The following is a 23,859-nucleotide window of genomic DNA, read 5'->3' as shown; positions in this document are numbered from 1 at the left end:
TGGATCCATCTTTAGTTGAGAGTGCTTTGAAACGTTGCACTGAATTTGGCAATTCATTTCGAATTAATGGCGTCAGAAATTAAATAGTGGGTCAGTTTGGCCTAAAGAAATACAAAACTTACATCGCGCTTATAAGTCTTGTCTGTACTATTAAACATATAGTACAACTTCTGCAAGGACAGAACACAGGGAAGTTAGTTTTTTGGTCTTTTATTCAACGGTCATTTTGTCTTTAATCTTTCAAGTAAAACAATGTGGAATTACAAGGGAACAAAGGAATGTAACAAATGAAAGAAATCAAAATCAGACCATCACCATATACCACCCATCCAATCAGACCATCACCATATACCACCCATCCAATCAAAACATCACCCAGCCCAAAAATAGCTTTGACAAATGCAAGTCCTCAAAGTTAATGATAATTTACAGAGCCATCTGGAACTGTACCAGTATTTTTTATTCACATATTGTCCAAGTACTTTACATGAAAAAGGAGCAATGGCAAATTGAGGTCAAAAATAAAGATTTGGAATTGGGTAGCACTGATGAATAGGGGGTGCTGCTTACCTTGTGATTCACATGAGGAAGTAGTTCCTTTTGGGGGGACTAATAACCTACTTCCACACCCCCTACTTTAGATACTTGACAAGGCAAACTGTGATTCAAACAGCCTGCCCACTAGGCACTCTTATTCAAACTGAGTTAATTTTCTTTTAGTACAGACTTCATGACAATATTGACCTTAATAACTGGCTTTGGGAAGGTAAGTGGTATAAAGGAGGCTCTGCCCATGGATCTGTGTGGCCAGTGAGCAATAGAAGAATTCTCTTCCAGAGACATTTCAAGCTCAAAAGAAATTGAGAGCTTGGGTACATTGTGTGAAGGACCGGGGACTTAGTAACTGATTGAAATTTATGTCAAATAAAAAAACATTACACCACAATGTACGCCAATGTTGAGGACAACGTCTCAGATGTGCAAATGAGAAATGCAGGCTAGATTTAAAAGTAAGGATCAGATGGACAAGAAATTACAAGATAGGGAGGCCCAAGCAAAGACTAACTCCAGCATAGTGCAGCAAAGATCACATTTGGAAGAAACCATCAAATATCCATAACTTATCAACTGACTAGAAAAGACAAATCAGAACAGCTGACAAGTCAGAACAGTTGACTACATTTCCAGAACCCAATTGTCTAAAACCTTCCAACTTACCACTCAAACGCCTCTTGAATGTTTGCACAAATGATTTCTCTCGATAACCCTGGCAGAGGCCAAACTCTGTGTTAAGGGCACAATCTAATCCCATCTTTTTTTAGACATCTCTTAGTATTCCAGTCTTTGTATATGATTACAGTACATAGTGTAAAACTAACAACGACTCAATTGCAGCCTGTCCAGACGTCTCAGTGGTGCAGTGGGCTTCTGTCCACACGACTGTATACCTTCAGGAGGACTACTAACACCTTTGAAAAGGGAACAGCGATGCACCATCTGCTCTCCACATCGTGGCATGTCTGAGCCTTCTCCCGGGTTGCCATGACTGAACTGGAGGGTTACACCCGTTCTGATGTGAGTGGAGGAGGGGGAAGGACCAGGAAGGGAGGGAGGTCTCGGCCCGCACAGCCCTCACAGGCCCCTCTCATCGTGAGCGGCAAACCTTTGAGGTCGTCTCCCCCCACCGCCCCAATCCCATTACTGCCTCCCGCTCGTAATTTGTCTCCAGTCACAATCCTTTCCTCCCTTCCCCTTTATCCGCTTGTTATGTGGCCCTCCCATCATGTCTTGTTGTGACGGTGCTGGGTGGAGGAAGAGCGGGTGTTGCTGGCCGGGGTGCGGGCCTGGGCCGCCGCCAGGGCCGCCACGCTCCGCAGCACCCTGTCTGGCGTGCCCTCTCCAGAGCCCGTGCTCGCTTCCTGCGAGCGCCTCCCTCGCTTCTGCGAGCGCCGCCCCTTCCTGCTCCCCCTCCCCCGGCCGCTGCGCCTGGACCTCTCGGAGGCGCGGTCCGGCTCGCTCCCCGAGGAGGCGGCTCTGGAGCGGGGGCCCCCCCTGGGCCCGGTGCTCTGGGAGCTCAGGCTGTGCGTGCGCTGGCTGCTGCTGTTGCTGCTACTCCTGCTGCTGCCTCCTTCCCCGTCGCTGCTGCCGCTGCTGCAGGCGCTGTGGCCCCTGGAGGAGCGAGTCTCGGCTTCGCCCTCGTCCTTCCCGTACTTCTTCCGGTCCTTGTCCTCCCGTTTGCCCCCTCGTTTGTTGTCCGTTTTGAGGGGAGGGACCAGGGCCCCCGGGCGCTGGCGTGTGGAGCGGGACGAAGAGCGACAGGACTGCGTCTGGTTGGCCGTCTGTTTACTGCCACTGGCTTTGTTGGTGGTGTTGTTGCTGCTGCAGGAGTTAGACTGGGGAGTGGAGGGCAGACTTTTGCTTTTGGACTTCTGGCTCTTGTCTGAGGAAGCGGGAGAGGTCCCATGCTTGGCCCCCGAGTCTCTCCTGCTGTTGTGGCCGGGAGTGTCCACTCGGCCCCTCATGGCCTGGAGCTTGGCAGCAGCATTCAGAGCTGAACATCTCTTACCTAGAACCTCTGGCTGGGGAGGAGTAGAGCTCACACTATTGGGCTGTGGTTTGCTATCCGCAGTAGGCTGGGATCCCAAGGACTTTCGGGTGACCCGAGTGGATGTCTCACTGCCAGACTCCCCTCCAGTGGAAGTGGTGTTGTTGGACAGAGTCCTGTCCGTGCTCCTGGCCGGCTTCCTCCTCGGTCGGTGACTCTCCCCGTCTTTCTCCCTCTCCGGACGGGGCTGGCCTGGGCGGGGCTGGCCTGAGCGGGCCTGGCCACGCTCCTTCCTGGCTTCAGAAACATCCGAGTCAGAGGACGAGGAGGAGGACCTGGACCGTCTCTTCTGATTGGCAGGCTCCTTCGCTTCGTTCCCCTCCCCCTTCTCCGAGTCGGCTTTGACCTCGCCCCGTCTCCTCTTGGGAGGCATCTTCTTCTCCGCGGTTTTCTTGTGGAGGGTGGAGGGAGTGGGGGTGGATGTGGAGCACACCGAGGATGGAGAAGAGGAGCGGACTGACTCCTGGCTGCTCTGTCGACTGAGAGGCCTTTTCTTACTGGGGACTTTCTCCACCGCCTCCTGCCTCTCGGCTTCCTTCTTCTGAGAGCTCGTCGACTTTCTTTCCGAGTCGGCGACAGAGTCTTTAGCGTCGGGGGAGGTCTCCGTTTTCCCCAGTTTTTTGGGTTGAGTCACACAGACCTCTACTCTGTTCTCTGTCGCCTTGCTGTCTGCTGTATCCTTCACAGTGTCCACCTCCATGTCTGACAGCCTCTCTGTGTCTCTGTTCTGTACGTTCTCCTGGGGGACAGGACGCACATTCTGGCTCTCCGGGCACAAACCAGCTGCAGAACAGGCGGAGGGCGAGGGGACCTTGGGGGGACTTGAGCCGGAGTGGGCACAGGGGCTGTGGTCGATGACATCTGCTTGGATGTTAAGCTGGGGACTGGAAAGGGGGTAGGACAGGGGAGAGAGGGGGGAGACGGGAGGGCTGGGGTGGTGTCTATGATGTAGGCAGGTGGAACAGACACTGCAGTAGACATGACTGGCTTGGTAGGACATGGAGTATAGGTTGAACCAAGAACTGTGACAGTTCTCACAGGAACTGTTGCAGGGATGGTGGCAGGTGTTGAGATGGGTTTGACAGATATGGCAGGGGCTGGAGTAGGAACTTGAGCCGCACCTGGGTTGCCAACTGTAACGGGAGGCAGTGAGGGTGTCGGTGGGAGGGTTGTGTTGGGGGCAGGGGCAGGAGGGGTGGAGGGGACTGGTGTCGTCAGAGCCGGTTTGGCAGCAGGGGCCGTAGGGGATGGTTTGGTGGCCACGGTGGGCGCTGATGGCGGAACTGGTTTGACAGCTGAGAGAGTTGTTGAGACACTGGCAGCTGGTGCTGGCCTGGTGACTGTGACTGCACTAGCAACTGGTGCTGGCCTGGTGACTGTGACTGCACTAGCAGCTGGTGCTGAACTGGTGACCTCACTAGCAACTGGTGCTGGCCTGGTGACTGTGACTGCACTAGCAACTGGTGCTGGCCTGGTGACTGTGACTGCACTAGCAGCTGGTGCTGAACTGGTGACTGTGACCGCACTAGCAACTGGTGCTGGCCTGGTGACTGTGACTGCACTAGCAACTGGTGCTGAACTGGTGACTGTGACTGCACTAGCAACTGGTGCTGGCCTGGTGACTGTGACTGCACTAGCAACTGGTGCTGAACTGGTGACTGCACTAGCAACTGGTGCTGAACTGGTGACTGCACTAGCAACTGGTGCTGAACTGGTGACTGCACTAGCAACTGGTGCTGGCCTGGTGACTGTGACTGCACTAGCAGCTGGTGCTGAACTGGTGACTGTGACTGCACTAGCAACTGGTGCTGAACTGGTGACTGTGATGGGAACTGGAGCAGAGGTGGTGACACTGGAGGATGTTGTGACTGGTGTTGGAGTGTGGACCTGTGCAGGAGTTCTGGCAGGGCTGTGCGATGGGGTTGGCTTGGGTTTAGGAGCCTGGACTTGAGTCACTGTGGGAATGTAGGGTGTAGGAAGCCTGGTGGTGGGTGCAGTGGAGGTACCGGCAGGTTCTGAGGTTGGGACTCTGGATGGAGTGCTGTCTGGGGCTGGGGCTGAGATGGAGACTGCAACTGGTTTAGATGAAGCAGCACAAACCGTAGAAGCAGTCGTTGTGGGTGGGGTTGACTTTGAAATAGCACCTGTTGATGGGACGGTGACCGCGGTCGGGGTTGGTATGGAAACGGAAACGACAGGTGGGTTTAGAGTAGTGACAGTCTCTGGAGCTGGGTTTGACGTCGCTTCAGAGACTGGTTTAGAGGATGGTCTAGGGACTTGTGATGGGCTAGGTGTAGATGCTGGGGAAGGGGCGCTGACATCAGTCTTAGTGTCCGGTTTGGATTCCTCAGCTGTGGCAGATGAAGAAGCCTGGCTGACGCTGGCAGCTTTGGAGGCCTGTGAGGCAGGCTGTGAGGCGGGCTGCGAGGCGGCCTGAGAGGCAGGCTGCGAGGCGGGCTGAAAGGCAGGCTGCGAGGCGGCCTGTGAGGCAGGCTGCGAGGCGGCCTGTGAGGCAGGCTGCGAGGCGGCCTGTGAGGCAGGCTGCGAGGCGGGCTGAGAGGCAGGCTGCGAGGCGGGCTGAGAGAAGGGCCGCTGCCCCGGAGGCTCTTTCCTCGCGTTAGCAGTGTCAGTGTTCCGTCCGGGAGCAACAACGTCCGCGACGGGTGTGGCGTCCTTGCGGGGACGACCCCTTTTGCGTTTGGGAGAGATGGGGGGGCTGCTCTCCTGGAGGGGCACGGCGGGCAGACGGGGAGGAACGTGCTCTGGCTTGGGCTCTGCAGCCTTGGGGGGAGTCTTGGGGGGTCTGCCCCGCTTTCGTTTGACAGGAACAGTCGGGTCGGCCGGGCCGTCTCTGCCCGGCTGAGGGTCTGTCTTCCTGGGGTAGGCCCCGCCCCTCCCCCGGCCCACGTGCTGCTCTCCCAGCTGGGCAGCCATACGAGACTCGGTCTCCAGCCTGCGGCGCACCGGCAAGTTCCTGAGCACGGGCATGTCAGGAGAGAGGTGGGGCGGGGAGTAAGGGGGGTAGCTTCTGACGGGATGGGGGGGTGGCAGTTCTTGGTCTGGCGGTAGGCAGGATGACTTGGAGAGGGTCCCTTTAGTCTTGTCGGGGGAGTGGGGGGTGTCGTCTGACCCCCCCGCGTGCTCCGTCTCCTCGGAGGAGCCACCGCCCGTCCCGCTCCCTCTCCTCCTCCTCTTCCTGGGCTCCTTGTCCTCCACCACAGTGACCAGGCGGCCCGGAAGCTTACGCAGGACTTTAGCGGACGGGGAGTCCTCGGGCAGGCTGCGCAGCACCTCCCCGTCTGCTGACTGGCGCTTGCGAGGAGACCTCCCCGAGGGGGGAGACAGGGAGTCCAGGTCCTGGATGTCGTAGTCCCTGGCCTGGGCGGAGTACAACTGGTGGTCCACAGGACACGAGGTGGCGGTGGAAGGCACTGAGAGAAGACGGTGGGGCGATGACGTCCCTGCCCTTGATTTGAGGGCCTGGTCTCTGGAGGGGGAAGTCGGGGATGCCTGGAGCCTGGCAGAGGAGCCCTGGGCCCTGGGCTGGTCCGAGCGGCCCGGGGTGGCGGAGGGGTCCCTGGCCCCCCCTCGACCTCTCACAGCAGAGCGGGCTTTCTCAGGCACTTCTCTCGGGGGCTGGGCGGAGGGGGGCTCGGGCTCCGGTTCGGGGGAGGCCGTAGCCCCTCGGAGGCGGCCGCTGGTCCTGGTGGACGGGGCTCCCTTCTCCTTGTGTTTGCGCGTGCGGCGGCCGGACGTGGCGTGGGAGGACTCCTCAGAGGCCTGCTGCGCTGAGAGGTCGTCATCGTCATCGTCAGAGGAGCCGTGTAGCCTCAAGCCCTCCTCCTTGGCCTGGTCCAGACCTTTCCTGGCAGCCTCCACTTGCTCCTAACAAAACACAACACACGGGAAAGATTCAGTTATTAACCGAAAACAACCGTGACATTGGCTTGAAGGAGAATGGATACATAACACTAGTTGTTGGGGTTACCTCAGCTTGCTTCAGCTCCTCTTTACAGACATCCTCCAGTGAAGCTTCCAGGAAGTTCATGGCATAGCGCTCTATAGGGGTGAGCTGAGGGGAGCAGAAACACTCGTTATGGGGAGGGAAATGCTCAGTTGAAGACACCAGTGAAACATATATATATATATATATATATATATATATATATATAGTCATGTGGCTGAGCGGTTAGGGAATCGGGCTAGTAATCCGAAGGTCGACGGTTTGTTTCCCCACCGTACAAAATCCTTGGGCAAGGCACTTCACCCTACTTGCCTCGGGGGGAATGTCCCTGTACTGTAATTCGCTCTGGATAAGAGCGTCTGATAAATGACAAAATGTAATATATATACACATATTCTTTTTGTTTATTCAGAGTATCTGTCCTCACCTGCTCCACCAGTGCAGCTATCTCCTGCTCTGCTTTGGAGAGCTCCTCCTCCTCTGGGTCTCTTCCTTCCCCTCCGTCGTCCAATGGGATGTTCTCGTTGAACTCTGCCAGCTCGGCCACCTGCTCAGCCTTGGCTTGTGACGCGGCCACAATGTCCTCCTCGTCCTCCGCACGACACAGGGCCTGAGGACCCACGCAAGTCACATTTAGATGAAGGCCACAGCTGGGGCTGGTCAGCACGTCCAATCAGAATCCACCCCCCCCCCCCCCCAAACTAATAACGTATAGCGAATGTACGAATAAGCAGACATCGTATTCACAACAGTAAGTGTGTTGTGGTTCATTTCCTGGCTGATGGCAGGGTGTTTTGCCCGTCGGACCTGTTCCAGGATGGTGGTGCTCTGTTTGTTGACTGCTTCCTCGTCCTCCGGCTGGGGGACAGACAGCTCCACGATCACCTCCTTCTTCTCTCCCTCCGTCACGTCGAACAGCTCCCGGATGGTTTGCTGTTAGGAACAGAGAGAGAGAGAGAGAGAGAGACGTTTTGACGCAGTCTTTTTACAGCCGTATGGGGACATAAATTAGACATGAAGAATGGTAGTTACCTCTTTGAAGAAGGCGGTGGTGAAATTGCCTCCTTCTATGGCCATGTCTCCCAGCATCCTCTTCTGGTTGGCTTTCTTAAGGATGTTCTCCTCCACGGTGCGTTCACTGATCAGCCTATCAGAGAGAAGGAACATGGTCAACAAGGTGGGGCTAGAAATGGTTAACATTTCAATCATTTCCATATTCGGTTCGTAGCATGTTTTGTGAACTGATGTCATGTTGTATGTAGTGGTTGTCTATTGGAGAGCTGTGCTGCAGTTGAGCAGGTAGGCTGATGTGTAACCTGTAGATGTGGACGTCGCGGGTTTGTCCGATGCGGTGGCAGCGGTCCTGGGCCTGGGCGTCCATGGTGGGGTTCCAGTCGCTGTCGTAGAACACCACCGTGTCTGCGCCGGTCAGGTTGACGCCCACGCCGCCGCTGCGGGTGGACAGGATGAAGCAGAAGATGCGGCGGTCTGCGTTGAAGCGCTCCATCAGGGACTGGGGAGACAAAGGGAAATGTGAGTCTGGAGTCTTACGCAAACACTTTTTAAATTTTTTCTCTCCTCGTTTTATTTGCATCTCCTGTACCGAATTTAAAAAAAAGGTATGATTTGATCTATTTAACAATAGAAAATATACCCAAATAGTATACCCAAACACTATGGCAGATGTAAGACATCCACCCCCAGCGCCCCAGACCAGCCCCTGACCTGTCTCATCTCCACACGGGTGCTGCCGTCCAAACGGAGGTAGATGTGGCCGTGGTAGTTGAGGAACTGCTCCAGTACGTCCAGCATGCGGGTCATCTGGGTGAAGATGAGGACGCGGTGACTACCCGCCTTCAGCCTCCTCAGCAGGGTGTGGAGGGTCTGCAGCTTTCCTACACACACACACACACACACACATTACAGACTACCAGTTCTGTTTGGGCTTCAGTTTCAATTTGGGTGTTTCCACAGTAGAGCATCTGACTGTTATTTAGGCTACATGTCTGCATAGTGACAATGTCTGCATAGTGACAATGTGAGTTACAGCAGTTTCCAGGCAGGCTCTACAGAGGAACCAGCGTGTGAGGGTGTGTCTGGAGGGGTGTGAGGCTGTGTCTGGAGGGCGACGTACCACAGTCGTACTGGATGAGCCTCAGGTCAGGGAAGTGGGTCCTCATGTTGCACTGGATGCGGTGCAGGCTGTGTGAGAGCGGAGCCACCTGGGAGGCCAGCATGGAGTTGAAGACAGCCTGTTTGTGGCTCAGAGACGGAGGAGGGTGGCAGGAGTGCATGGAGATAGAAGGAGCTTCTACGGGTGGAATGACAAACGTAAACCTGGAGAAGAAAAGAGATAGCAATGTCACAAGTTTTGATAAACAATTCGTGCTTCCCTAAAAGCACTATTCATTTGAACCCTGCAAGCTCAGAGAATAACACGAACACGGGGTCAGATGGCTGAGCGGTTAGGGAGTCGGGCTATTAAATCATAAGGTTGTTGGTTCGATTCCCGGCCGTGCAAAATGACGTTGCGTCCTTGGGCAAGGCACTTCATCCTACTTGCCTCGGAGAGAATGTCCCTGTACTTACTGTAAGTCGCTCTGGATAAGAGGGTCTGCTAAATGACTAAATGAAATGAATACAGCAGGTCTTAGTCAGTAGAAGAGGGAGGCTGTTAGCTCCGTACCTGTCTATGATGTTACTGAGGAGTCCCAGCCTGTCCTGGGTGGTGTGGATGGCCTCCCTCAGGGCCCGGCTCAGGAACCAGTAGTCCTGAGGGCTGTGGGACTGGGCAAACAGGCAGCTGGCGTGACCGGAGCGCCCCCACTCTCCCTGGGCCGGGGGCGTGGGGGAGGGGCAGGGGCCGGGGAGAAACGTGAGGAAGTTCAGCACCTCGTAGCCGTACACGGGCTTGGCGCTACAGTGCAGCTCGTTCACCCGAAAGATGTGCTCGAGTCGGCTGGCGCACTGCTTCTTCTGCTGCTCGTCCAACCAGGGCTGACGGTGAAGAAGAGGATGTTGGGTTAGACACAAAGCAGGACTGACAAAGTGCAAGCACGGAACGTAAACACCTTCTTCCTCATTGGCTGAGCTGACTGGCATATCAACATTCCTATTTGTGAATAAGCTCAGTTTGAGGAAGTTGTGAAGAGTGGGCTCACCATGTAGAAAGGAGAACGTGGAGGTGGACGAGGGGCCCGGAGCCGAGGATGGACAATCCCACCAACGTGGGACCCTGACCTCGGAGGACCCGGGCGAGAACTACCATCCTCCCGCGCTGATGAAGACAAATCATTTAAACGGGGAGCTGGTGATAAGGGGCAGGCACAAAATAATAAATGTAATTACTTAAATATCTTTCGATGGAGGTACAGAAGAATGATATCATAAAGTTGAAGGAAAATAATAATAAATATGATATAAAATAAATAATAAGAAATATTTTTATAAAAAAAAAAAAAAAAAAAAAAATAGTGTGAGGTGTGGTGCGTCCATCTTTGCTCCCTCACCTGTGTGTTCTGGTCTTGGCTGTGGTGCAGGTGGGGGTGCCAGCACAGGCCCCTGTACCACCCTCAGGACCGGGCGAGGGGCGGGGTGATGAGCTCCCGTGGCGGGGGGGATCCGGGGGGGCGCTGCAGTGTACTCGGCGGTGACCGGCCCAGGAGGGGCGTGCTGGGGAGGCTGCAGGGGGGTCGGGGCCCTGGTGGAGGGGATGGCGTTGGCATGGTGTTGTACTGAGGGAGAGGCCAGGGGAGCGACCCGAGGGCAAGGGGGCACCGCCAAGGTGGGAACACACCCTCCTCCCTCTTTTCCTGTTGACTGCCGCACCACAATCTTCACAATCCCAGACGGGGGCACTGAGGGGGAGGGGGGGGGGGAGAGATTGAAAGCATCAATGTGATTGGCCGGCAAGCCAGCTGTGGAAAGACGCTCAGAGGGATGGGCTTTGTCATGCTGCCGGTGCTGTGTGGTGTACCTGGGAATGGTTTGCTGGACCCAATGTTAGTTTCCTCAAGGATCACAATGACTCTTGCTTAGAGACTTGTTGCTCTTGTTGGTTAGTGGTAACTGATTTAAATTGTTGTACTCGCTGTGAAATATTTCTTACTGTTGCTTGCTTTTCTACAGGTACACTTGCAGTTTCATGTTGTTTAATTGTAAATTGTTTAACTAAATGCTATTATAGTTCTTCCCTTTAACACGTATTTTTCGTTGTTCACAATGTGTGCTTCATGTTTTGGCTACCCACAATGTTTTGGGGGCTATCTTGTTGTTATGATCAGTGATCTATGCACTTTGTAAAGCTCTCTCCTGTAAGTCGCTTTGGATAAAAGCGTCTGCTAAATGAATACATGTAAAATGTACCTGGAGAAGCATTGTGAGGAAGCTGCATCCCAGCGGGGGCGGGGTTGGCAGGGTTGCCGCCGGCAGCGTGGGTGTTGGGTGTGCTGAACACGGCCACCTGGGCAGGCTGACTGATCAGGTGGTGCTGCCCCCCACTGGACACCAGATGCATCACATTACCTGCACAACAAACCAAAGTTAGACAACTTTCGGAAAACATATATAAAAAGAGTGAAACTAAAAGTGTATTTCTTCATATTAATGATATAAAAAGATATGAACTCTACAGGGTGTAGACAGGCTTGGGGCTGACCTTGAACGGGGCGAGGGGGGGCCACGGGGACCTGGTGGAGCTGGGCTCCAGACAGGGTGAGTTTGTTGCCCTGCAGCTGGAAGGTCACGGGTTTGCTGCCCTGACAGGACGACACGGGCCGCCCTGCCAAGGAGGCCAGCTGAGCAATACTCACTACCTCCCCAGCTGGGAGAGAGAGAGGGAGAGAGAGAGGGAGAGAGAGGAAAACTCATTTAGTTTACTTAGATACATGGTATTGATATGACTTGTGTGAATGACTTTGATCCCAAAGGACCCCAGGTTTTTTATATAGTGGATACTGTGGGATATTATGGATGGTGGATACTGTGTCCACTTGATAGTGGCGTGTGCTAAGAGCAGCTTCCTGGTTAGCCTGAGTGGTGTTAGTGAGCTGGTGGAGGGGAGGTACTCACAGGGCAGCCTGGCCTGCATGTCGGGGCTGAGCAGGACCCGCTGTGGCATGATGTTGCTGGGCGGCGGGGTGGCCTGGACCCCCGGGGGGCAGGAGGGGGGCCGCACCGTGAGCACAGGCTTGGGGGCTCCGGACCTCACGGCGGTCCCCATTGCCGTGGGAGCGCTGAGGTGCAGGGCTAGCCGAGGCGAGGCGGAGGGCGCCACTGAACACACCACTGAGGGGAGGAGTCACGGTTTGGAGAGGATTAGAGATGTTTGTTTGTTACGTGACGGTGCAGAAGTGATCTTAAATCTATAACTGTGAATGTTTTAATGCCCAACTGAAGAGGATGCAGGGTGTGTTTTGAGGTTGTCCGGGTTGTGAACGAGCGCTGACCTTGTTGGACAGGCGGTGTCGGGGAGGGTGTTATGTCTGTAATCAGCGGGGGTCGAGGAGCTTGACTGGCCGGGGTGACCGGGCAGGTGGGCCGGGGGTTGTTCATCAGCAGGACAGTGCGGCCGTCAGTCTTGGGCAAAGGCTGGAACATCCTTTAAAAAACAGACACAGGAAAAAAAATAAAAAAATAAAGTTACCTCCAGAATATACATACATGGTTGTTAAAAGCAACTAAGTAGTCATTTTAAAAGGTTTATTACATAACTACAGAAGAAGAAAAAAAAAAACTGTAGTCCTTACCGGTTGACCTTCATGCGGACCGGTCTGGGGCGTGGAGGAGGGTCAGGTGACTCCATGACTTCCTGGATCAGCTGACGGCTGACTTTCCTGCTGGGCAGGAACACGTCGGCCTGGTAACGTGACACGTGGCCCTCCAGACCCACCAGGTCGAACATGGACAGGTCACACCTCTGCAGCGGGGGGGAGAAGGGGAGAGAGAGGCAGAGGGTCAGGTCACAGAGGAACACGAGAGCACACCCTCTCCTCAGGCAACACCTCACTGTTCTGACTCACGAGGGGGCTTCTACGCTTCTACGAGGGGCCACGACCCAGACTCTGACCTTGAAGGGGGGGATCTCCAGGGCTTCGTGCACGAGGGAGGCCGTGTGGAAGACAATGGGCTGAGTGATGAAGGGCGACTGGATCGGCCGGGGGTCAAACAGGTTGGGGTGGTTGCACACTTTACGAAGCTGCATCAGAATGTTGATCACAGACATGAAGTGTCCGCTGGCCAGCGTTTCCCTGGTCCTGAGAGACACGAAGACGAAAAACAAAAGCAGAACGGATGAGCGGCAATTCCCAAGCAAACAAACGACTCGCGCTTTGCGGTTTTTCCCCCCCCCCTTTCTGGAAACTTACGATGCCTGCGCCATGAAGTCGTCGTAGAGGAAGCGCTGCCTCTTGGACAAGCGACAGCGCACCACGTGCTCGTACTTCTTGGGCATCTGCTTCTCCACGTCCGCCTTGATCCTCCTGAGGAGGAAGGGTCTGAGCACCTTGTGGAGCCTCTTCACCAGACCCTCGTTGTACTCCTGGCTGCCCTCGATCATGCCCGTCAGAGGGTTGGAGAACCACTCCTTGAACTCCCGGTGGGACTGGAAGACGTGGGGCATGAGGAAGTGCATGAGGGACCACAGCTCCATCAGGCTGTTCTGCAGGGGGGTGCCGGTTAGAAGGAGACGTCTGTGACTGTGGGGGGGAGGAAACGGTTTTAAAAGATGTTACGCCGAGTCACTCAGCTGTTCATTGTCTGAGTCGTAAAACTAAATGTGATTTCAGAACATATCTATAAATAATAAAATCGGCATTTGTGTGTCAACCACGTAGACAGCTTTTGACTACACACACACACACACACACACACACACACACACACACACACACACACACACACACACACACACACACACACACACACACACACACACACACACACACACACACACACACACACACACACACACACACACACACACACACACACACACACACACACACACACACACACACACACACACACACACACACACACACACACACACACACACACACACACTGTTAAAGTTGAGCAGGCTCTGCCACCGCTGGGATTTGAAGTTTTTAATATTCTGTGCCTCGTCCAGGATGAGGTATCTCCAGGACTTGCGTCTGAACGCTTGGTGATCCTGCAGCACCAGCTTGTAGGACGTGATACAGACGTGAAACGCGTTAGGTTTGGTCCATCCCTGCGAGACAAACACATAAAGCAACAGAAAGACAATTTCAGTCCAACGTCAGGCCTGCAAAACACAGTTTTCCCTTATTTTAATAATAATAATACAACCAATAAATACTTGCTTGTTTACTGCTTTGTTTACAAGCTAACAAGGGATATTTGTGAGCCATATTGTTACCTGTCTCTTGAGTTTCCTTTCCTTCTGACTGCCGTAGTACGTGAGGATTTTGAACCCAGGGCACCAGCGCTTCAGCTCCATCTCCCAGTTCAGCATGACGCTGGTGGGCACGATGATCAGGTGAGGACCCCAGTTACCTGCACACGAGAGCGGATCGTTACGTTTCTGAAGCGCGGCACACACAGGATCTGTTCCGTTTTTTTCAGGGAGCTACGTTTCGAGTCCATCTCTTACCCTTCTCACAGGCGAGGTGAGCTAGCAGGGCGATGGTCTGGATGGTCTTCCCCAGACCCATCTCGTCGGCCAGGATGCCGTTGAGCTTCTTCTCATACATGGTGACCAGCCAGTCCAGTCCGATGTGCTGGTACTCACGCAGCGTGCCATGTAGGAGGAAGGGAATAGGAGTCTTGACCTGTGGTCAAAGAGGACAAATATAAAGGATGGGAAGAAAAATGGGAAAAAAAAGCTGTGATGTTTCACCATACATCAAACGCATATTTAAGTCATCCGCAAACAAAAAGTGTCTAACATTTAACATTTAGTCATTTAGCAGACGCTCTTATCCAGAGCGAATTACAGTAAGTACAGGGAGATTCCCCCGAGGCAAGTAGGGTGAAGTGCCTTTCCAAAGGACACAATGTCATTTGGCACAGGGCCAGGAAACCTTCTGATTACCAGGCCGACTCCCTAAATGTTCAGCCACCTGACCCTTTCCTGTTTGATCATCAGGAGACGCACCTTAGTGGTGGCCAGAGTGTAGCCCTTTGGCTGCAGGCTCTCTGCGGTGGCAGCGATGTGGCTGATCTCCTTCTTGGGCCGTTGGCCGGAGGACATGGGAGGGCTGTGGTCGCCCTCTTTCAGCAGGACCTCCATCCCTTCTCCACACTCATCGTCTTCGTCATCGTCGTCCTCCTCCTCCTCCTCCTCCTCATCACTGTCCTCTTCATTGTCGCTTTCCACTTCCTCCTCGCTCTCCCCTGGCGATTCTGGGGAAACAGTGGTGACGTAGAAGATTGAGCGACGAGCACTGTACTCTCATCAGAACCAGCAAGAACCGCTCGTTATGAAGCTTACGAACCAAAAAGACACTTTTTACCTGAGGAGGAAGTGTTGCTTTCCACGTCACTTTCATCTTCCTCGGTCTCCTCTTCTTCCTCCCCTGAGATCTCAGACTCGTCAGAGCTGCTGCAAGAGGCGGACGCAGACGGTTCCTCGAAATCGGAGGCATACGCGCCTTTGTATTTCTCCAGCAGCTCATCCATGCTCATGTCACCTGGGATGGGGAAGGGACGACTTTAGGATACTCACAAATTATTCATGTGACAGATGGGAGAGAAGATTGAGCTCCTTCCACCATCACATTTGGCACGACTACACAGCGGCACTTTGGATCACTAACCACGACTGGTGTCGAGCTAATCGTCTCCATCATCACATCCTTAATAAACACGATGAAACACTTAATAAACACCAACCAAGATGAGCACGATGAGTCTGGCTCTGGCTGCTTGATGCAGATGAAGGGCTTGAGGAAAAAAGATGAAGATTAAGGGGGGGAAAACCTACCTTCTTTGGCCAAGTCGTCAAGCTCCTCTGCATGGTCTCCAGCCCCCTCCACCACCTCCTGGGCCGCTATGGTGTCTTCCTCATCCTCGGCTGAGATTGACACAAAGGTGTAAGAAAATGAGGATTGAGAAAATGAATATTCTTCGTTGCCTCATATTAAAAGGAGATCCGGTGGGAGAGCCTACCATCGTCTTCATTGGCAGTGAACTCCTTGTCTTCCTCCTCCACAGTCGAGGAAGAGGCGTCGGAGCATTCCTCCTCGGACCCGGAGTTCTGGGCAACAAAAGTCGGTTTCCCACAAGTTAAAGGAGGATGAAAAGACATTCGACGATCGACGTGACCAAACGATCCCTGTGCCCTCGTTCTCCCCCTCTCTGCCTGTGGGTGTGGCGTTACCTGTGGGCGTGCGAGGGTGCTGAGGAGCTGGTCCAGGGGCAGGGCGCCCTCCTCTTTCAGCAGCTCAATCTCCCTCCTCTGGGACTCGGCATCATTGCCCTCCTGCTGCTCCTCCACCTCGATGGTCTCCTCGTCATCCTCCTCCTCACAGGGGGGCTCAAAGTCTCTGTCTGTTGAGGTAGCGAGAGAGGTGTAGAGAGAGAGAGCGAGGTGTAGAGAGAGAGAGAGAGAGAGAGGTGTAGAGAGAGCGAGGTGTAGAGAGAGAGAGAGAGAGAGGTGTAGAGAGAGCGAGGTGTAGAGAGAGAGAGAGAGAGAGGTGTAGAGAGAGAGAGAGAGAGAGAGAGGTAGAGAGAGAGAGAGGTGTAGAGAGAGAGAGGTAGAGAGAGAGAGAGGTGTAGAGAGAGAGAGAGAGAGAGAGAGAGAGAGGTGTAGAGAGAGAGAGAGGTGTAGAGAGAGAGAGAGGTAGAGAGAGCGAGGTGTAGAGAGAGAGAGAGCGAGAGAGGTAGAGAGAGAGGTAAATACAGGTGAGGGAGACATACAGACAAAATTAAACTTAATGACTTATTCCCAATTTCACACAAAACAGCTGAAGGAGGACTCCCACCTGCTCAGATACTGAATTCTCCAGCTCCACTCAAATGATGCTACTTATTCATATCTGGTTAATGAAAGAGTTGAGCCATCGTCACGGTTTCCAGATAAGAAACCCAGAAGGGAAGAAGCCTGGTCTTCTGTCAGCTCCTCTCATCTCTACAGCAGTAAACCGGAGCCAGGCTCCTTCCCTGCTGCTGAAGCAGCCCTTGTTCTCGAATCATTGTTTACCTCCACTACCTGTTTATTTCCACTACCTTCTGACAAATGTGTCTATGAATGTGGGTAGCAGCAGCAGCCTAACCTGAAAGCTGACTGGTCTAGCCAGTCTCTAACGGCAGTCTGTGACTGCTGCTAACGCATACACTAACAGAAGACCCGCACAAAAGCTTTTGCATTTTGAGTTTGTCAGGGACAACATGGTCCTTGAAAGCAACAATAACGAAAGACTGTGGGTGGTTTTCAAATCAGCTCAACTGCACACAAAGACACCCCGAGCCCAATGGGAAAAAAAAAACACATGCATACGCGGTAGCTATGACAACCAGGTTATAAAGAAATGCAGTTTTGATTGGTAGGTTGACGTGCGTGAGGTGTTCTCACCATCTTCATCCAGAGCAGACTGGACAGGTTTCTTGGGAGAGGACACCGCAGCCTCTGGGGCCCCAGCGGGGGCCAGAGACTGACTCAGGAGGTCAGAGTATTTCTCAGTCTGGCCCACGATGAAGTCCAGCTGGAGATCCAAAGCCTTCTTTCTCTTCTCCTCCAGTCGGGACTGCTGCTTGTACTGCACCACCTGAGGATGGGGGGGTGGGGTGCATGAAGACAGCCATTAGTGACAGGACTATACAGAGTGACAAGACTATAGAGTGACAGGGCTATACAGAGTGACAGGGCTATACAGAGTGACAGGGCTATACAGAGTGACAGGGCTATACAGAGTGACAGGGCTATACAGAGTGACAGGGCTATACAGAGTGACAGGGCTATACAGAGTGACAGGGCTATACAGAGTGACAGGGCTATACAGAGTGACAGGGCTATACAGATGCATGTGGGATGATGTGAAAACAAGTAAGAATGTAACTTTGCGTTGCTAGAGGCCGACTGTACCTTCTCTACGCTGCTCCAGAAGGCTCGGACCTCCTTGGCTATGTTGGAGGCAACTCTCCTGATCTTGGCGTGTTCATCCCTCTTGGCTTTCTCCTCTTTCTGTCTCAGGTCCTCGTGGTATCGCATCACCATGCGCACAACCTGCGACAAGAACACAACAATTGTAGAATTATGTTTTCGGACGCAACATCCTTATCGCAGAAGAGGAATGTTATCACCCGTTGATTCTTACCTTTCTAGCCACCCCCCTCTTCCAACGCCTTTCTTGGGCAAAGTCGGCAGACAACCACTGCATCTCTTCACACAGGTAGTCCCAGTGGACTTTGGGTCGAACCGGCTCGGTTAGACGAGTCAGGCGCTTCGTAGACCAGGATCCCTCCCGCTTTAACGAAAGGCTGCGATGCTCGATCTCTGCTTCCTGCAGGGCCACAAAGAGAACAGAAAGAATAGAGGGAGTTCATATTCCAAACAGCTGAACCGCAAAGCACCAGATTCTCGGATTGGCATTTAGGACCAAATGATTTAGGTGAGGCGGAGCAGTGCTCCGAACAGGAAACGCACATGCTTAGCCTGCTCTGCCATGTCCGTGTGCCTCTCGTAGCGGGCTCTCTGAGGGGTGGCCTGGTCCGACGGGCAGGGCCCACCTGGGCCCAGGGAGGGGGGAGAGGAACTTGCCATGGGGACCTCGGAGAGGGGAAGTTCTCCTGGAGATGTGGCCCCAGTCACTGGAGGAGGACGGGCCCGGGGAGAGAGAGGAGGTCGAAGGGGAGATGGGAGAGTCCCCCGGCGTTACCCTGTCTGCTATCCACTGGCGGACCTGAGAGCAGAAGAGGGAAAAGGCTAATTGTATGGGACCGTGGACAGAAAGGTAACACAATAGTAGGGGAGGAAAACCTGCAAACATCAAGAGCACAAAAGGAATCAACCACCCGGAAAGGCCTCAGCGTGAGAAATATCCTTGCGACTGTTCATAGGGTAACATCTGAATGCTGTTCCCAACCACAAGCAGCATTTATTAAAAAATGTCTAATGAATTCCCCCCCCCCCCCCATTCAGACCAATTGCAATCTACTGTGGAACTTGTGAGCTTAAGCATGGTTCTGGGGTGCATGCTGTAGGTGTGTCTACTGGGACAGGGGGGCAAACCCACCACTTACCTTCGAGAACAGTGCCTTTCTGTCTCTCCTGCTCTGTCCATGCTGGAAAACACACATCGCTTAACATGCCTGTCAACTTAAAATCACTAAATTTAAAACAAATGCAATCACACCTAGACGACATGAGCACCGCATGCAAGAAAATGGAGCAGCATATTGAAGCACTATAGAATGTTAAACTGTGGACACATGCGGGTATCCACTGGAGCGCAGACTTGAAGCCATTCCGAAAAGTGCTATCAAATTCAACCACCTTGAAACTGTTTTACAGATTGCTTCCTTTTCTCTGCAGCCTTCAAATAAATAAATAACTCATAAACTTGCTTTTTTAAATGTATTAAATAAATATACATTATACAGCCTAGAGCAGTATGAAAACTGAGTCTGGTATTCAACATATAGTCCATGAATTAAGCCTGTAGGACACACCTGATCAACCTGAGAAGCTCGTACTTCTACATGTACAAAGGGAACCAACTGCTGCCTACTAACCTTTCAGTTTTTGCTGAACACAACTTATCGTATTGATTTCACTAGAAAATAAATGAGCAACCCAGAGAAGGGCTTTCCGGGCACCAGCGTAGAAACACACCTCAACCATCAGCACCCTCTAATACGACACATCAAGCTGCAAAAGCGTGTTCCCCTCTTGGTACTTAGTAGCATAATTGGTCATTTGGCCAGCGCTCACACTGTTACAAATGCCTTATAAACGACTAGGCCCAAAGGAGACCACAGACAGACGCTGTGAAGGGAAAAGAACCACGTAGGGGCATGATACCTTGTTCTGTGCTGGGCTGGAGATTGCCATCCTGCCCGTGATCTTGGCCTCCGAGGTGGACGCAGGCTCTGGGTCTGCCTCTCCCTCGCTGCTCTCCTCTTTGGGACTACAGAGTTGGCCCGGGGGGCCCTGCTGGGCACCTGCTCCAGGTGAACTCCCATGCTCAAATTCCATGCTGTCATCCATACCCCGAGAGCCTGTATACAGGCAGGGCTGGACGAGAGAAGCGGATTCGCACAGGTTTTCGTCACTGGAGGACCTGCAAGTGTTACTCTTTATAGAGCCCGTTGTTGAGGGAAGCTTAAGGGCGTAGAGGGGCTTGGAAGGTGTGGAGACATCTGGGGTGAGATGTTTCGATTGAGGTTCTGATTTCAGCATGGGAGTTTTCGTCTCGGTTAAGGCCGCTCTGTCAGATTTGCTTGGTGTCGGTGTGACGGGACGTGGCGGTGGCAGAGGAGGACGGTACGGTGCGTTGACGGCAGGCTGGGCGCCGGCAGGTGCAGGAGCCACTGTGGCTCCCCTGATGATCAGCTGTGTTTTGGGAAGGCACTCTACAGAAGCTGTGTCTGCCCCACGGCTGGACGGGCTGGGGGGGCTCTGTTGACTGGACACCTCCACCAAAAAGCACGGGGGTTGTTTGAGGAGAGGAGTGTCTCCGCGTTTAATCAGGAGCAGCTTTGGGTCGATCATGCCAGAGGAGGGATTCGAACAGGAGGCTGTAGTCCGCCCAGAGTCCTCCACCGTCTGGGTCGACGTCTCTGACAGAGTCGTCGAGAGGTCGTTTTTGCCGGTCCCTTTGTGAGAAGATTCACAGAGCTCAGTCTTTGGGGCATTTAAAAGAGGGATGCCTACAGCTTCTTTAGGGTCCTGCTTTATCACCTCTGCATGGTGCAAAGTGGTCTGGGGAGAGAGGGCATAGCCAGTGTTTTTGACTGGACCGTGTGTGACCGTTTCCATAGGGGGGACTAGAGACGGTGTACTGGCTGCTGCATCCACTTGATCCTCCAGCAGCATCTGGGTGTCACTCGTGCTCGTACGGTCAGAGACGGCCGAGCTGGAGACTAAACAATGTGTCGCAGCTTCAGTCAAGATGGGAGTGTCTGATATAAGAGCAGTTTGGACGTAATAAACCTCACTGGAGCTTTCGGCCTCTGTAGTGTCAGCCTCAGTTGTTTGGCTTCCTGGCTCCGAACTCAGCCCTCCGACACCAGCCGTTATATCCTGTGTGGACTGACTGGGGTAGAAATCGCTGGAACAAATCTCCATTCCTTGAATTTGCGAATCGTGTTCTTCTGCGGTTGTACAATTCTCCGCGTGTGCGAGTGGACTGAACAAATTCACCTCATAGCCTGGGGAGGAAGGCAATTGTGCACTACTGGCACAGATGGTTTCGGTAGCAACCTCTTCCACAAAGCCATAAATCTCATACGCCTCCGTCACTTGAGCGTCTATCATTTCAATGTCAGAATGAGTCTCTTCTCTAAAGAGCTTTGGTTCATCAGCAGCAGCAGCCCCATAACCACCGCTACATTCCCCTTCTAACAGAAAACTCTGATTCACCTCAGAGTCCCTGTTGACACTGGTTTCTACCTCAGCCATAAAAAGTCCTTGAGCGTCAGTTGAATCCACAAGATCAGAGATCAGGGATGTTTCCATACTGGGCTCTGGGGCAGGATTAGATGTTTCAGCCCCAACAGAGTGTTCAGTGAGTCCTGAACCTAACTCAGTACGGGAGAGATGGATGGGAGAATTTGTAGTCCTTTCCTGTTCAGCAGGGCTTTGAGACTGCATGGTAAAGTTAAACAAGTGGGCGTGTGTCTCCTCCATGGTCTCATTCCTCTCCGTCTGTCCCTCTGGGACTGAGGGACTTCTCTGAATCTTGTCACTCTCCTCAACTCTGAAGTTAAGGGTAGAGTTTCCGTTGCCAGTTGGGGTGTAAAGTCCAGGGTCTGTTCCCTCTGTGCTTGGGGTACAGAATACGTCAGTCGGTGCAGGTTGGCGTTGCATTTGTGTGTGTGAACTCCAGAGAGCGACTGGTTCTTGTCTTTCACAGTCATCAGGCTTTGTGGGCTCTGGTACTTTGTCTCCCTCCACCTCTGTTGATTCCTGCGTTTCCCTGTTGTCGTCACTGAAGTTCTGCCTGATGATTTGAGGCTCCATGCAGACGTCAGTTTCTTTGCTCTCGCTATTGCCAGATATGGGTTCTGAGAGGAGAGGCTGTTTAGAGTTTGGGTGAATGCCTGTTTGCTCCTCGACATCAGGCAGAGGTAGGTGTCTGGCCTGAACAAGCTGGGCCGTTTCCGAGTGCTCCATGCCTCTGTCTTCTGCGTGGTCCCTGACTGGATCAGGACTGGAATTGAGGGGAAAGGGGGAGGCCTCTGGGGAGGCAGTAGAGAAGATATTCCCGTCTGTGTGATCGCCTTCGATTCCAGTCTCTGGTATACACTCCAAAGTCTCTCTTCCAGGGACAGTCTGTCCCTCTTCTGTTCTGACCACAGCCCCCGGTCCACCAGCAGCACGTGCCGGGCCTTGGCTTTGATCAGTTTGTGCTCCGTGAAGAACGTCTTGCTCTGTGTCGTCCGTCTGCGTGTCTGTGAATACGTCAGAGTGAGCTGGTCTCCCTCTCGACGCCGTGGGGAGATCCGGGCCCTTAAGGGCTGATGGGAAAGTGCCTCCGGTGAGACCGTCAGCACCGCCGTCCAACGAGGACCCTTCTTCCAAACTCTCCTTATAGTTGCTGTTGGGCTGAGTCTCTGCGGGGCTTCTCTCTTGGCTGACAACGACAGCGGCGTCTCTTTCCGGCTGTGACGTTGCCGTGTTAACCAGTGGTGGTGGGAGGAGGGCAGCTGCGACCGGCTGCAGGGCATGCTGGGATGACCCGACCACATTCTGCGCAGCCAGAGAGTCCCCAGCCGGAGGGGTGCCCCGCTGCACCGCCTCCTCCCCAGGGCTTCCTCCCTCTGGGTTTCCTCTGTTACACACTGCCCCTGAAAAGTAGAATACAGGATATTACGCTGATGTTTACGGGGTGGGTGAGTGAATGCACGTACAAAGTACGCAGCAGTTACCATTTAAAGTATTTTCTTTAGGTTATACATTACCTGTGTGTAAATATGAACAAAATCTACGACTTGGCAGAGTGTGGCAGGAGGAACACAACAAGGTGTTTTACCCTGACCAACATTCACCTAGGGCAGTATGGCTTATATTTCCACTCAAGTCTGCATCAATGGTAATAAGAACCGCTTCTCACCTGTCTGTGGTGTGGGACACAGATCTTGTGTGCTTTCCACTTCCAGGATGCTGAGATTAAGGTCCCATCCACATATCTATGGAAACATTTAGTGGTTAGTAACCCAAAAAACAACGCATAATGGAAACACATTTACTACTGTTTGCTTGTGTTACGTTGCTTTGACAAAATTATTAGGAAAATCAAGCATTGTAAACAAATAATATACCGGTAACGTTAAACCATATCAAGGAATACCGCAAGTTTTTGGTTGTCCCATTCCAATAACATTTGGACAGTCTTGTTTTGGGATATTGTCATCTTATTAGCTACATGAAGCTAAATAATCAGACCACCAACATTACAAAAATCACGGCGAGTTAAGAGATAGCATTACATCACTTACTTCGATGGCAGAGGTTGTTCGCTATATTTGACATTTAACCGGTCCACATCCACGCTATTGAAATCGGCTCGCGCTCACTTTCCAGCTAGAGAACAGGCACTCGGGCCTCATTCATTGCGGTCTTAACTAGCTAGCTTGCTAACTAATCTAGGTAACGTTATAGTTTCGTTTTTATTATCACTGTGACGCAAGCGACCATGAGGAAATCACTGAATTCTAGAAGCGATGGAAACCCACGTTTGTGACTATGTACCGCTTAGAATAACTGTTGATTTTTGTGAGCTAGCCAGCTTACTACAATAGCACCTCGCATTGATAGTTGATATAATAAACTGGCGCGAGGAGGTAGCTTGCGAGATTTTTAGCCAGCTAGCGAACTAGAATAGTTGGCCAGTGCATTCAACTGGGTGCGCACGCGCCACATCCCACTCGAAGTTATGTAATGTTCTAGATTGCCCTTTTTAAATTAATTTGAGATATGCTTGTGGAAAACAACATTTAGAAAAGTCACATTAAACCCCGCTTCTCCATGCACTGCCGAGGGGAACAATCACTCGTGACGTCACTACGCGGGGTCAAATAGCAACCATAAAACTACACACCAAAATAATACCTAAATTAAACCACCAGAATATAAATCATGTTTTCA

At 52.7% G+C, this 23,859-nt stretch overlaps 1 protein-coding gene across 1 annotated transcript; it reads right to left on the bottom strand.

Moving 5' to 3' along the window:
• Positions 1 to 1,655: 1,655 nt before the first annotated feature.
• On the bottom strand, positions 1,656 to 23,244 carry srcap (Snf2-related CREBBP activator protein). Its single transcript, XM_084670440.1, is given in 35 exon segments — positions 1,656 to 3,449; positions 3,452 to 6,490; positions 6,594 to 6,677; positions 6,997 to 7,179; positions 7,377 to 7,502; positions 7,602 to 7,716; positions 7,886 to 8,082; positions 8,295 to 8,464; positions 8,704 to 8,906; positions 9,256 to 9,566; positions 9,731 to 9,876; positions 10,079 to 10,426; positions 10,935 to 11,093; positions 11,227 to 11,391; positions 11,640 to 11,855; positions 12,017 to 12,168; positions 12,317 to 12,486; positions 12,637 to 12,823; positions 12,935 to 13,268; positions 13,635 to 13,800; positions 13,969 to 14,105; positions 14,203 to 14,380; positions 14,707 to 14,954; positions 15,065 to 15,241; positions 15,535 to 15,624; positions 15,720 to 15,807; positions 15,931 to 16,100; positions 17,125 to 17,317; positions 17,635 to 17,775; positions 17,867 to 18,052; positions 18,196 to 18,292; positions 18,294 to 18,451; positions 18,792 to 18,833; positions 19,573 to 22,559; positions 23,211 to 23,244. Coding segments are annotated over 35 exon segments (13,065 nt in total). The 3' UTR covers positions 1,656 to 1,781.
• Positions 23,245 to 23,859: the final 615 nt, after the last annotated feature.

This window comes from Hypomesus nipponensis, chromosome 13, assembly GCF_054491055.1.
Source record: "Hypomesus nipponensis isolate SF chromosome 13, ASM5449105v1, whole genome shotgun sequence".
Taxonomy (NCBI): domain Eukaryota; kingdom Metazoa; phylum Chordata; class Actinopteri; order Osmeriformes; family Osmeridae; genus Hypomesus; species Hypomesus nipponensis.
This window is presented reverse-complemented; position numbering and strand designations above follow the sequence as displayed.